The sequence below is a fragment of the Mustelus asterias genome, chromosome 17, assembly GCF_964213995.1.
Source record: "Mustelus asterias chromosome 17, sMusAst1.hap1.1, whole genome shotgun sequence".
Lineage (NCBI taxonomy): Eukaryota > Metazoa > Chordata > Chondrichthyes > Carcharhiniformes > Triakidae > Mustelus > Mustelus asterias.
In genome coordinates this window covers 38,560,131-38,573,419 of record NC_135817.1, presented here as the reverse complement: position 1 = coordinate 38,573,419, position 13,289 = coordinate 38,560,131, and the positions used below count along the sequence as shown (strand labels likewise).

Sequence of the window (13,289 nt, the reverse complement as noted above, 5' to 3'; positions counted from 1 at the left end):
AAGACACAGACTCAAATTACATGAATAATGGTTGGAATGCGAATAATTATTCGCATTCCAACCATTATTCATGTAATTTGAGTCTGTGTCTTTATAAGCTCTGTTTGTGAACAGAATTCCCACTCACCTGAAGAAGGGGCTAAGAGCTCCGAAAGCTTGTGTGGCTTTTGCTACCAAATAAACCTGTTGGACTTTAACCTGGTGTTGTTAAACTTCTTACTGTGTTTACCCCAGTCCAACGCCGGCATCTCCACATCATAACTCTCTTGAATGGCAGGGCCACCAGCAAAAAGTGACTGTCTTCAGTACAACATCCATCCAAGACCTACTAAAGTTACTGAATCACAGGCCACAGGTGAGTGATGGCAGACGGGGGATCATAAAGTGGGAGTCATGGGAGAGGGACAAGGATGGCTGCCAGCTGTGTTTGACGGTGAAGACATTTAGGGCTTTAGAATTGGAATTTTTACTTTTCGTCTATAGTTTATTTGATCATGGAATACCTTATGCTGACAGTGCAAAAAGCGGACAAGTGTTTGTCATGCCACAGCTGCACTGTCTGAATGCTGATGCTTCATCCCAAACTGTTTTCATGGACGTTTTTGTCAGTGGTACTTTGCCATTGCCTTTTAGCCTCGGGGGCAGGATGAGGAGACAGGTCTCAAGTCTACTTCAGCTGGAATGCAGATTTAACCTGTGCTGTTAGCACTGTTCAAAACCATATGCTGGTTAACGGGACTAACCAGCCCCTCATTGGAAATATATGTATTCAATAAAATTGATAATAAACATAGAGACCAATGTAAAGTTCTTTGGTAATTCTATAAATAGTTTGAAACACTGTAATATTTCTCTTTTTTAAGAAATCCTCAGTTTTACTTCTATTCCTAGTTCTTTTTTTGAAAGTAGCTACGTATATTGAAATGCAGCTCTGAGAGTGCTGAAAGCCTTTGACACCTGACCAAAGTGGTATTTTCTCACATGAGTATAGATTTTGAGTATTAGTGCTATATGCACGCAAGGAGGAAATCACAGCAGCACGTGATTTTGTCCTCACCTAACATTCACATACCACGGGCTTTCCAGAAGGAATCACTGAATATCCAATCCAGAGTCAAAATCTTCACTTCATTTTGCTTTTTCTAGTTCAGACATTAAAACTACTGTATAAACATACCACCAGCTTGCTAGTGGGAACAGTTTAGTTCCCGGACATACTATTTATTATATCTGTAAGCCATGTAATGGAGCTCCTTGATGCTCTGATATACAATGCTATAAAATTGTAAATGTAGGTGCTTCTGACATATTACTCCACCTCGTGGGCTCCTGATAATAGACAAGTGTATCATTGGCTCCCAAGAGAAAATCAACTGATCACAATCTTGTAGGAATCGCAGTAGCTGCTTTAGATTGTTTTTTTTCCCCCAGGGGAGATATGATGTAGGGGACCAAGGAATTAAAAATAACCAATAGTAACAGAAAGGTGTAAACATGTGAACATTTGTTGGTGTTAATACTCGATCAGTAAATGAGCACACATTTCCATCTATGTTTCCCTCTCTTGTGTCTCCTTGCTCAGGTTCCCATCCCCCTGCCACTCTAGTTTAAACCCTCCCCACGGTACTGGTGAATATTTTTTCACTACATATTGTTACACGTGAAACATAAATGGAAATGAAAGATAGAAAAGTAAAAAGCAAAAGTGAAAGGCAGAAGAAACAAGAACTAGCAGCAAATAGTACAAAGAATGTGTAAGAATGTTATAAAGGCACTGTATCTGAATGCATAGAGCATTCACAATAAGGTAGATGTGATTACAGAGAAATGGCTGTGGGTGACCAAGGCTAGGAATGAATACAATAGGAACGAATAGGAATTGAATACAAGAGTATTCAATGTTTGGAAAGGAGAGGCAGAAAGGAAAAGGAGGAGAGGTGGCATTATTAGTTAAGGATGAAATCAGTGCAATAGTGAGAGAAGATATGAGCTCAGAAAATCTAGATGTGGAATCAGTCTGGGTGGAGGTGAGGAGCAACAAAGGAAGGAAAACATTAGTGGGAGTTGTCTAACAGTAGTGGTAAGTCATTAAACATTAAATCCAAAGAGGAGTCATATAAAGATGCTGGAAAATGTAACAAGCTTAAGGATTGGAAGCAGTTTACAATTCAGCAAAGGAGGACCAAGAGATTGATTAAGAGGAGAAAAATAGAGCTTGAGAGTAAACTTGCAAGGAACATAAAAACAGCCTGTAAAAGCTTCCATTAGTCTGTAAAACAAAAAAGATTAGTGAATACAGATGAAGGTTGCTTGCACTCCAAAAAGGAAGAATTTATAATAGAGAACAAGGAAATAACAGAACAATTAATGAAATTACTTTAGTTCTGCCTTTACTGAAGAAGAAACAAATAACTTCCCAGAAATGCGCGGGACCAACGGTCGAGTGAGAAGGAGGAATTGAAGGAAATTATCCGATAAATCCCCAGGGCCTGGTAATCTACATCGCAAGGCACTGAAGGAGGTGGCCTTAGAAATAATGGAAGTGTTAGTTGTCATGTTCCAAAATTCTAGGGATTCTGGAACAATCCCAGCTGACTGGAGGGTGGCATATGTAACCCCGCTATTTAAAAAAGGAGGAAGAAAAAAATTACAGGCTGCTTAGCCTAACTGCAGTAGTAGGTAAAATGCTGGAATCTATTATGAGGGATGTGATAATAGGACATTTAGAAAATATTAATGGAATTAGACAAAGTCAAGATGGATTAATGAAAGAGAAATCATGCGTGACAAACTTAATGCAGTTTTTTTGAAGATGTAACGATTATAGATAAGGGAGAATCAATGGATATAATGGGGAGGTCTTGAGCCATCGCTCTATATACATGGAAATGGTACTGGGTGTCCAAGATCCAGCGAAAGCTGGAAGTCACAAATTTCACAGGCAAAATCGCAATATCTGATTTTCACCACCCTCGCTGGTGATGTAATCAGGTTCACGCCCACCATGGGCGTGACCTGATTTTAATATATTTAAATATAATTAATCACCCCCCTCGCCATATATCGATCCCTCGCTGTTTCAAAACCATGCTGACGCAAAATTTACAACAGGTTCACCTAGATGTGAACCCGTTGTGGGGATCCCCCCAGAGACGTAAAAGTGAGTATAGTCCCCGGGGGAGAGGAACATAGCCAGACAGCGCCCTGGCAATGCCCTCTTGGCATAGTTTGGCAGTATGCCAACTGAGCGGTGCCAACCTGTGCCAGGGATAGTGCTAGGGGCGGATCCTAGTGGGAGCCCTAAGGAGGGTGGGTGAATCATTTATTTGTGGTGGTGGAGGAGCGGCTGTGGGAACTTGGGATGCTGGTGATGTCTGTTTGGGTGGCGTTTTTGGGGGAAGGGGTCTGATACTGACGATGTATCAGAGGGGGGGGGGGGGGAGGGGAGTGCTGGCATTGACTGTTTGGGGGGGGGGATGGGTTGGTGAGTGCTCGCATTGATTCTTTGGGCAGCTCTGATTGTGCGGCAGGGGAGAATGCCAACTCCAATTGTGAGTATTGGGGGGGTGGGTGAAGAGGCAGGCTCTGACTGCAGGGGGAGGGCGGGGAGGTCAGCTCTGATCGTTGGGGGGGGTCGGGGAGGAGGAGGGAGCGCCCCGATCTCAGTGCAGCCAGGACCTGCCCCTCTACTTGACAATGTGAAACATGTCTGGCATTGACTGTTTGGGGGGGGGGATGGGTTGGTGAGTGCTCGCATTGATTCTTTGGGCAGCTCTGATTGTGCGGCAGGGGAGAATGCCAACTCCAATTGTGAGTATTGGGGGGGCGGGGGGGTGGGTGAAGAGGCAGGCTCTGACTGCAGGGGGAGGGCGGGGAGGTCAGCTCTGATCGTTGGGGGGGGTCGGGGAGGAGGAGGGAGCGCCCCGATCTCAGTGCAGCCAGGACCTGCCCCTCTACTTGACAATGTGAAACATGTCCACCTGTTTTTTCCCTTAGTGTTGTCCTAATATCTGGAGAGAAATACACTGGTGTTCAGTCAGTTTATGGCACTCAGTGCAAATGGTGACAGACAGGGAAGTGTTGATGTGCAAAGGGACTTGGTTGTCCTTGTACACCAGTCACTGAAAGCAAGCATGCAGGTGCAGCAAACAGTTAGGAAGGCATTCATTGCAAGTTGATTTGAGTACAAGAACAAGAATGTCTTACTGAAGCTGTGCAGGGCCTTTGTGAGACCACAGTTGGAGTATTGTGTGCAATTTTGGTCTCCTTACCAAAGAAAAGATATGCTTGCCACAGAGGTTGAACAGTGAAGGTTCACCAGAGTGATTCCTGGGATGACAGGATTGTCCTATGAGGAGAGATTGCGTTGATGAGGCCTGTATTAACTGGAGATTTGAAGAATTACTAGAAAGAGTGTAGAAAAGATTTACTAGGAGGCTACCGGGACTTGATGGTTTGAGTTATAAGGAGAGGCTGGATAGACTGGAACTTTTTTTCCTGGAGCATAGGAGGCTTGGGGTAATCTTATAGAGGTCTATAAAATAATGAGGGGCATGAATAAGGTAGATAGTGAACATCTTTTCCCAAAGGTAGGGGAGTCTAAAACTAGAGGGCATAGTTTTAAAGTGAGAGGGGAGAGATACAAAAGGGTCCAGAGGGGCAATTTTTTCACACAGAGGGTGGTGAGTGTCTGGAACGAGCTGCCAGAGGTAGTAGTAGAGATGGGTACAATTTTGTCTTTTAAAAAGCATTTAGACAGTTACATGGGTAAGATGGTATAGAAGGATGTGTGCCAAATGTGAGCAATTGGGACTAGCTTAATGGTAAAAACTGGGCTGCATGGACAAGTTGGGCTGAAGGACCTGTTTCCATGTTGTAAACCTCTATAATGAGAGGGGATCTCATTGAAACATACACATTCCTGATAGGGCTGGACAAACTGGATGCAGGAATATTCAGTCTGCTGGTGGGGGGTCCAGAACAAGAGGTCACAGTCTCAGGATTAAGAGGTAGGCTATTTAGGACTGTGATGAGGAGAGATTTCTTCTCTCAGAAGGTGGTGAGTCTGTGGAATTCTCTACCACAAAAGGCTGTGGAGGCCAAGTCACTGAATATATTTAAGAAGGAAATCGGTTTCTAGACTTTAAAGGTGTCAATGGGGAGAGAATGGAAGAATGGCGTTAAAAGAGAGGATCAGTCATGATCATATTGAATGGTTGAGCAGGTTCGAGGGACCCAATGGCCAACTCCTAAACCTGTCTTCTGGCATTGGTTTGCAAAAATACAATAATGCCACAACAAAAACATCCTGTGGCTTCACAGCGTGCCAGATCGTTAACTTGTTAGTTAAATATAAAAGTGAATGGAAGACCTATATTTGACATTTTAAACTGTCACCTAAATATATTCATGTCTGATTCTTCCTTTTTAGGCGCCTGATGTTCGTGCTAAAATTGGGAACATTTCAGCTAGCTTTCTTGCGGCCAGTCCTAATGATCTTCACTTTAGTCCTTTGGGTGAATGGGACATTCAGTCTGGATGATGTATGTTCTTTTTCCCTGTTGAGCTAGATGCTAATAGTTGAATAAAATAACAAAAATGTTGGTGATAAGTTGACAAATTTTAATTACAGGATGGAAATTGGCAATCTTGCCCTTTTTGCAAAGTTCACAATTCTGGGTTAATGCTGTAATTCTCTCCAAAAATACACATATTTAATGATTTAGACTTAAATGTGGGAGGCATGGTTGGAAAATTTGCAGATGACACAAAAATTGATCGTGTCATTGATAGTGAAGAGGATAGCTGTTGACCCGAGGGGCAGGAATTTCCAGCTGCACTTGCCCCAAAATCAGAAAATCCTGCCTGAGGTCAATGGACCTTTGCATGGTTTGCACCCCCCCCCCCCCCACCCCCCCCCCACCGCCCGCTACAATTCCCGTGGTGGGCGGGATAGGAAAATTCCCCCCAGAATGTTATCTATGGTTTGGCTGAGTGGACAAAGAAGTGGCAAATGGAATTCAATCCAGAAAAGTGTGATGCAATGCATTTGGGGAGGGCAAACAAAGCAAGGGAATATTCAATAAATGGGAAGATATTGAGAGGGATTGAGGAAGTGAAAGACCTTGGCGTGCATATCTACAGGTCCTTGAAAGTGGCATGACATGTGGACAAGGTGGTGAAGTTGGTCAAGAAAGCAGATGGAATGCTGGTTGGCCTGCAAGAGAGGGGTCATATCATCAGTGCATTACAGGGGATAGGAACATTGATTACTCACTTGAGACTTAAGGAATAACAGTATATCTCTTGAGGATTCTCATGTTTCTCTGCTGCCCCCACTTCACCAGCAGCGCAGGCACAGCCTTCCTCCTCCCCAGCCAGTTCGAGGGCATGCTCCTCTAAACCTGTGAGGGTTCTCACCTCGGGCATGGCTCTAGCTGGCTGCACCCACTCATCCTTGTTGTGGTTGAGTTTGTCCTGCAATGACACAGAGAGAAAGAGTATGGTTGGGAGTGTTGACGTTAAAAATGGTGATGAGGTGTGGCAGGCGTGGGGCTTGGGTAGGAGCTGGAGTGTGAGGAGCATAGCAGCTACTGGGGAGAACATGGTGATTGTGATTGTTTTCAAAAAAACTACATGATGGATTACTGATCTCCACTAACATCAATGGTTAGGTACAAACTGGAGCCCAGCAGTTACTCTATAAGGAGACTGGATTTACCTATCTGCATTACACTTGATTAATTACAGAAAAACAAATAATTTATGGTATAGAATTGATAAAAGTTAGTTGTATTTTTAATGAACCTAACAGTTTATGATTTTTAATTTTACAGCTTTCTCCAAGTGGGCCTGCAATATGGATTAACAGTTCCCTTGGTGTGTGCACAATAGTCGCACTATGGCCAATTGGGATTGTTTTTAACAAAGTCAAAGGTGAACTTAAAGATCAGAAGATAATCCCCAAATTTACTCTTTATCAGGTAAATTGGATTTTGCGCCTTGTAGCCACTGTATATTCTCTGTAAAAAAAGAACAGTTTGGTACCAGACTGGTTTGAGCCCCATTGGACAGAATGTATGACCTGTTGACAAAGAAAATAACTTAGATGACACAATATTAACTTTAAAAAAACTTGAAAAGAAGTGCCACTATTATTGCTTTCTTTTTGCCCCTCTTGTTCATTTTTAAAATACATTATCATATGTGGGCGCATGTTTCTTATGAGCAGAAATGAATGATCTTGTGTTGGACATGAATGGGATTGCTAACCAAATAGGATAACAATTACTGCTAACCCCACTATTTTTTCTAGGGATTATACAGGCTGTCCACTGTGTTTTACTGTGTACTTCTAAAGGAAAATAGCACCCTGGCGCAATAACTGTTAAAAAGTTGAATAATTTACATAACAATCATAACATAATGAATAGTTAGCACTGCTGCCTTACAGCGCCAGCGAACCAGGTTCGATTCCCGGCTTGGGTCACTGGTTGTGTGAAGTTTGCATATTTTCCCCGTGTCTGCGTGTGTTTCCTCCAGGTGCTGTGGTTTCCTCCCACAGTCCAAAGATGTGCAGGTTAGGTGGATTGGCCATGCTAAAATTGCCCTTTAGTGTCAGGGGACTAGCTAGGGTAAATGCATGGGGTTATTGGGATAGGGCCTGGGTGGGATTGTAGTCGGTGCAAACTCAATGGCTGAATGGCCTCCTTCTGCACTGTAGGATTCTATGATAAGTACATTTCTTGATTAAGCGTTTATTTAAATTGTTCAAAAATAACAGTCAAAAATCTTAAACTTCCTTTACCTGAGATTTGTATGAAATTTTATATTGTAAAAGTCCATCGAGCCTCGGTTACTTCCTTGATGTGGAAATGCTCAGTCTTGTCCAGGGAACTGGAATCACAAAGAAAAACAAAACCTCTTAAACTCTCCTGGGTTTTCAAAGGCAGACTCAATATATAAGGCCAAGGATGCCTTTCCTTTATAAATAGATGTCAACATGGTTAAATGTCATTTATCAAACTGTCAGGGATAACTTCAACCAGAGTTAGCAAGCCTCGCCTTTCCCTGGCTGGCACCACAGAAACAAAGAAGAAATGGCAGAGAGAATTTAACAATGAGAAATGTGAACTGATTCGTTTTGCCTGAAGGAAAGGGAGAGCCCATATATACTTAATGGCACTGTTCTAAAGAGTGTGCAGGAACAGGGGGGCCAGGGTATTTACGTGCATGGATCTGTAAGTGGCAGAATATACTGAGAGATTAGTTAGCAAAGCATATGGATCTAGGGCTTCAGAAAATGAGGTATTGAGAACAAAAGAACTTGTGCTGAATCGTTATAAAGCTCTGGTTAGGCTACAACTAGAGTATTGTATCCAGTTCTGGTCTCAACACTTCAGGAAGGATGTAAGAACCCTTGAAAGGGTGCAGGGGCGAATTTCCCAGAATGTTTCCGTAGATGAGGAACTTTGGTTAAAAGATTAGGTTGAAGAAACTGCTGTTCTCCTTGAAACACAAGAGATTAAGGGGAGATTTGATAGAGGTGCACAAAGTTTTTTTTTGTTTATATATCCAATTCAACCCAATCAAGTCCAATTCAGAGTCTCACCAAGTGAGACATTCCCAATCCAAGCTGACAAGACAGGGCTCTCACCTCCTGTCTTGGGCTTGATCTACATGATCCAAGTTGATTGGAGTAGGCACTGCACCTCCTCCAAGGCTTGATCTCATTTGCATCTTAGCCAAAAGGCCGAGATGCTGCTTTTAAAAATTGCTTCAAATGAAGCTACAATGTAACCTAATGACTTCAACCAAGTACAGCATGTCGATACTACATTTGATCTTAGCCAAAAGGCCGAGAAGCCTTTATTTGGCCTTTAGGCAGAGTCATGGTGCACAAAGTTATGACAGGTTTAGATAAGGCAGACAAAGAAAAGGAAAAGCCCTCCCATTATCTCATGATACAAGGACAAAGGAACACAGATTTAAGGGTTTGGACAAAAGACACAGGGGAGAATGAGAGAAAGAACCTTTTTTGCAAGGGGGCGGTAATGATATGGAACTTGCTGTCTATGAGGGTTGTGGAAGTGGGGATGAGCAACAATTTCAAACAGAAATTGGATGGACACTTGAGGGAAATAAACTTGCTACGGGAATAGAACCGGGGAGAGTGATTGACTAGATTTCTCTATAGAGAGCCAACACAGAGTCAGTGGACTGAATGGCCTCCTGAGTAATGATTCCAAATTAACAGAAATTTTCTTTGACTGTCTTTTTTTATATTCATTTTGCATCTTTGAAGTAAAGCGGCCTAACAATTCATATCTGGTCTTGTCCCATCAAATGGTTCAGTCTATCTTTTACAAGACTGGAAGTATGCATGAGGACAGCCGACTCAAGAATAGCTTCTTCCCTGCTGCCATCAGAATTTTGGATGGACCAACCTCGCAATAAGTTGATATTTCTCTACACCCTAGCTATGACTGTAACACTACATTCTGCATTCTCTCGTGTCCTTCTCTATGGTATGTTTTGTCTGTATAGCACGCAAGAAAAAATACTTTTCACTTGAAGGAGACAATGTGCAATGCAAATCACATGGCAATCCTATTGCTGAAGTATATATTGGCACTCGCTTCAACTTAAGTCACTCGGCCTGTTTACATGATTGACCAACATTGCTATACCCAAGAGATTATTTAAGGCAGACATGAAACCTGTAACAATCAACCGGTGTTCATCTGAGTCAGTTTTATTAATCAGTTAATTCACTGACTGATTGGCATGAGAAGTCAAATCATTAACTTCAAGAAACTACTAGTTGTTAGAGCCTACCATGCCTACCCATTCTCATGGTTTAGGTTGTTGCGATAATCATAAAGATTGGCGACCACCAGGTTAACACCAGCAACTGTTTATTAACTAACTCAAACCATGTGCAGAGTGCTTCAATATACATCATCTCTATTCAGCTCTTGGATCGATTCTGATGGTAAAAGCTTGCTTTCAGCCCCGCGATTCATGCGCTCCCGTCCCAGTGGGTGACTGGGTCGCACGACCCTCAAACACACCCCCTCCCCCCCCCATCCCTCTTAAAGGTGCTAGATACTGCAATTGTTCTGAGTGATTTTAATTTTCTGCTTTTTTTTCATACAGATTTCATTCATTCTTACTCAACTGCAAGCTGCCATTATCAACATAACAGCATTGTCAGGTGGCATAGCCTGTGCACCTCCATTTTCACCCACAGCCAGAGGAGGATGTATGTTGTTTCAATAAACTTTTATTATAAATCTATTATACACCATAAATTGCCAAAGTTAAGTCATTTGAATTTAAATTTGGGAAATATGCCACAAAACCATAAGAGAAAGGTTTCCGACACTTCACATTGGGGTTATCTCTGACAGTTACACAGAATTCCATCGCTTTACTTACTACCTGGTTGAGGAAAGAGCATGTAGATTTCTTATTACTTGTCAAGATTATTTAACTGACATCAGACAGATATTGTACAGCAATGAACTTTACTGGTCCTGTGCATTCCAACAGCCTAAGAGGTTCAGTGTGGTTGGAATAAAGGTACATAGCTTAAAAATAGACATGGTAAATTAACTTTGCTTATGGTACAGTCCTGCTTGAACATGGGTATGTATAACATTTTTTTATGCATTCACTATTCAAACAAATTGTTTTTTTTTTCACTCGTGCAGCCCAGAAGGAAGTTCCATTGACACTCGCACCAGCTAGATCCAGCTCTGAATGGGGAAATAAGAACTGTTCAGAACTGGTGTTCCAATAAAAGAGCCAGTAATACTGGTGATAGGGCAAGCAGGAACTGCCAGTAATACTGGTGCTATTACTAGTGCTGGTTCAAACTCTGGTGGTCTTTATTGCTGGTGCACTTCAAATAGGCATCAACATGTGTAAAAATTTGGAAGTAAAAAGTTGAAAGTTCCCTTCCAACATGTATTTGTGTAGATGAAGCTGCTCAAGATTATTAAGTCCAATTCTACAGATTTGGAAGTTTTGCCCCAACAAATACTCAGAATAAAAGTTTGTGTAAAAATTCTGCAAATTTTATCAGGACAAAATGGCAAACATACATAACTAAATTACAGAAATGACCTCAGTGAAACAAAGCTCAGGATAAAAGTTTCAGTAAAAGCTGCACCAATTTTATTGCTAGAAAAAGGGGAGCAAATACAAATAACTGCACATTATCACTACACAACACTGCTGATTGATTTTGGTCTGATTTTGATTTCCTGTTATGATCCATGATCTTCTCCGTGATGTAATTGTCTAGCTTGCCTAGCTAACTCTTTTGAGAACTCATCCTCACTCAATTCCTTCATCTTCAATCCATCTCTAATTCTGCCCTGAACCCCTTGTCCCGTTCCCCCCACCCCACAACCTTCTTCTACTGGGAATCAGGACCATCCGATCCTCATGCAGGCCTGGATCCATTGCCTCCCCTTCATGCATGCTGGAAATGTACTTCCACGGGCCTGTGTACCTGACCCTGACTCCTCAGTCCGAACCAACCTCCTTATGTCCACCCTTCACTCTCATCCCCACTAACACACCAGTCTCAGGCTTATGCAGACACCATTGAAGTCTTGCCACCCAGCTTGGCCTGAGTAATGCTGCTGGTCTAGGCCACCCCAACAGAGAGAATCAGACTCCTCCAACCTTAATGCTTTGCTGCCATTGCTGATTCCACACCACCATATTCACAATTATTTTCCATCTGGACTGGTTTGGCATTGGAGAGCTTTTTGCTGCCTCTCTTTCTCTCACACATGCACATACCCACTTCCCATTAATCGCCTTTCTCTCTCATTTTTTCTCTACCCATCCTCTCTCACACACACTGCCCAATAATCCTTTCTCTCTCATCTGCTTTCTCTGCCCATTCTTCTCTCTCTCGCTCTCTCTCACTGCCCATTAATCCCCTCTCTCTCACACTTTCTGCCCAGTCCTGTCTCTCTCTCTCTCACACACACACACACACTTTCTTTCCTTCAGATTCTCTCTGTGCCTGTTCCCCTCTCTCTCTCAGATGCTGTCTCTGCCTGTTCCTCTCTCTAGGGTCTTGCCAACCTAAACATCAGGTCAGAAATAGGTCTCTAACATTGTAGCCTATTCTCCAATTTGTGCTCATTGCTAGCAATCCTCCACACTGCCAGCAAGGGCCATAAAACATTGCCCTAAGAATTGTATATATTTTTTCACAAATAGCTTGTTCACAGAGATATTTTGCCTAATTTGTCATTCAACTAATTACAGTTCAATTTTTTCCAGATATGAACCAGCAGCTTCTAATAATGGAGATGTTTATCATCACTTTGTTATCGCGAATTTACTACAGGAGGAAATACTATTGTCAAGAAATAGATGAAATGCAATCCACAGTAAAAACTCAAGATGCCCAAAGCCTCTCGAATGGTACCTCTCTAATACCATAGAAGCTGAAATCGTAAGATTTTTTTTAATGACAATATTATATCATTGACAGTTTCTCAGTTCTATTTTTAGCCTTCTACGAACACCAACTAGTCCTTCTCACACAACACAAAAAGTTTTGTTCAGATTCTCATCAGTTTCAACAATTGACTTTAATTGGCAGCAGATTTTCCTGTTCCTCTGCATATTGGATCTCTGGTCACAGTGAATATAGAAAAATCATGTGGAAATTCCACGAAGGAATATTTTACCAAATCAATAGATGAAAAATAGGGCAGACAATTGGGAAGAGCCACTCTTCCAAGCCTGTTTTTACTGCATTCACTGCACCCTGGCTGATCTGAAGTATATTCTAATTTCTCCAACAATTTCACAAGAAATTGAAAAGCTCAACCAGTGGCAAACATTCTTTGGCTTTGCTTATGGTTCAGTTCTTACAAAATGGTTGTATGAATTTTTGTTTTACATATTCAAATGAGGATATCGTTCAAGTAATCTCGCAACAAATAAATGTAAACTCAACTATACCATGTAATGACATTTCATGAACTATTCATCCATTTTGGAGACTTTTAAGTATTGGAATTATGCTATAAATCTCTGACAGCATGGAGATCAAATCCATTGTTTCATGGGTCATTTCTTGCCAAACCCATAGCTCCTGGCTCGAAGCAGTCAATGCTGAATGGGATCAAGTTCAAGGAGGAATGAGCAAAGCTTAAGGAGATCACTGGGGATCACAGACATTATCAACTATTGGGGCAAATAGTTGGGACAGGAGGCCTCTCTCTGCTCTCATTAGAAGCATTCAGGCCATT

At 42.0% G+C, this 13,289-nt stretch overlaps 1 protein-coding gene across 1 annotated transcript in view; it reads left to right on the top strand.

The window, feature by feature from the left end:
* The window catches only part of LOC144506055 (organic solute transporter subunit alpha-like), a 63,639-nt gene extending 50,551 nt beyond the window's left edge, over nt 1-13,088 (top strand). Inside the window, exons 6-9 of the mRNA XM_078231873.1 lie at nt 5,432-5,543; nt 6,837-6,983; nt 10,159-10,264; nt 12,310-13,088. Of these exons, the coding sequence (XP_078087999.1) occupies nt 5,432-5,543; nt 6,837-6,983; nt 10,159-10,264; nt 12,310-12,473 (529 nt within the window). The 3' untranslated portion in view covers nt 12,474-13,088. The remainder of the gene's footprint in view (nt 1-5,431; nt 5,544-6,836; nt 6,984-10,158; nt 10,265-12,309) is intronic.
* Nucleotides 13,089-13,289: the final 201 nt, after the last annotated feature.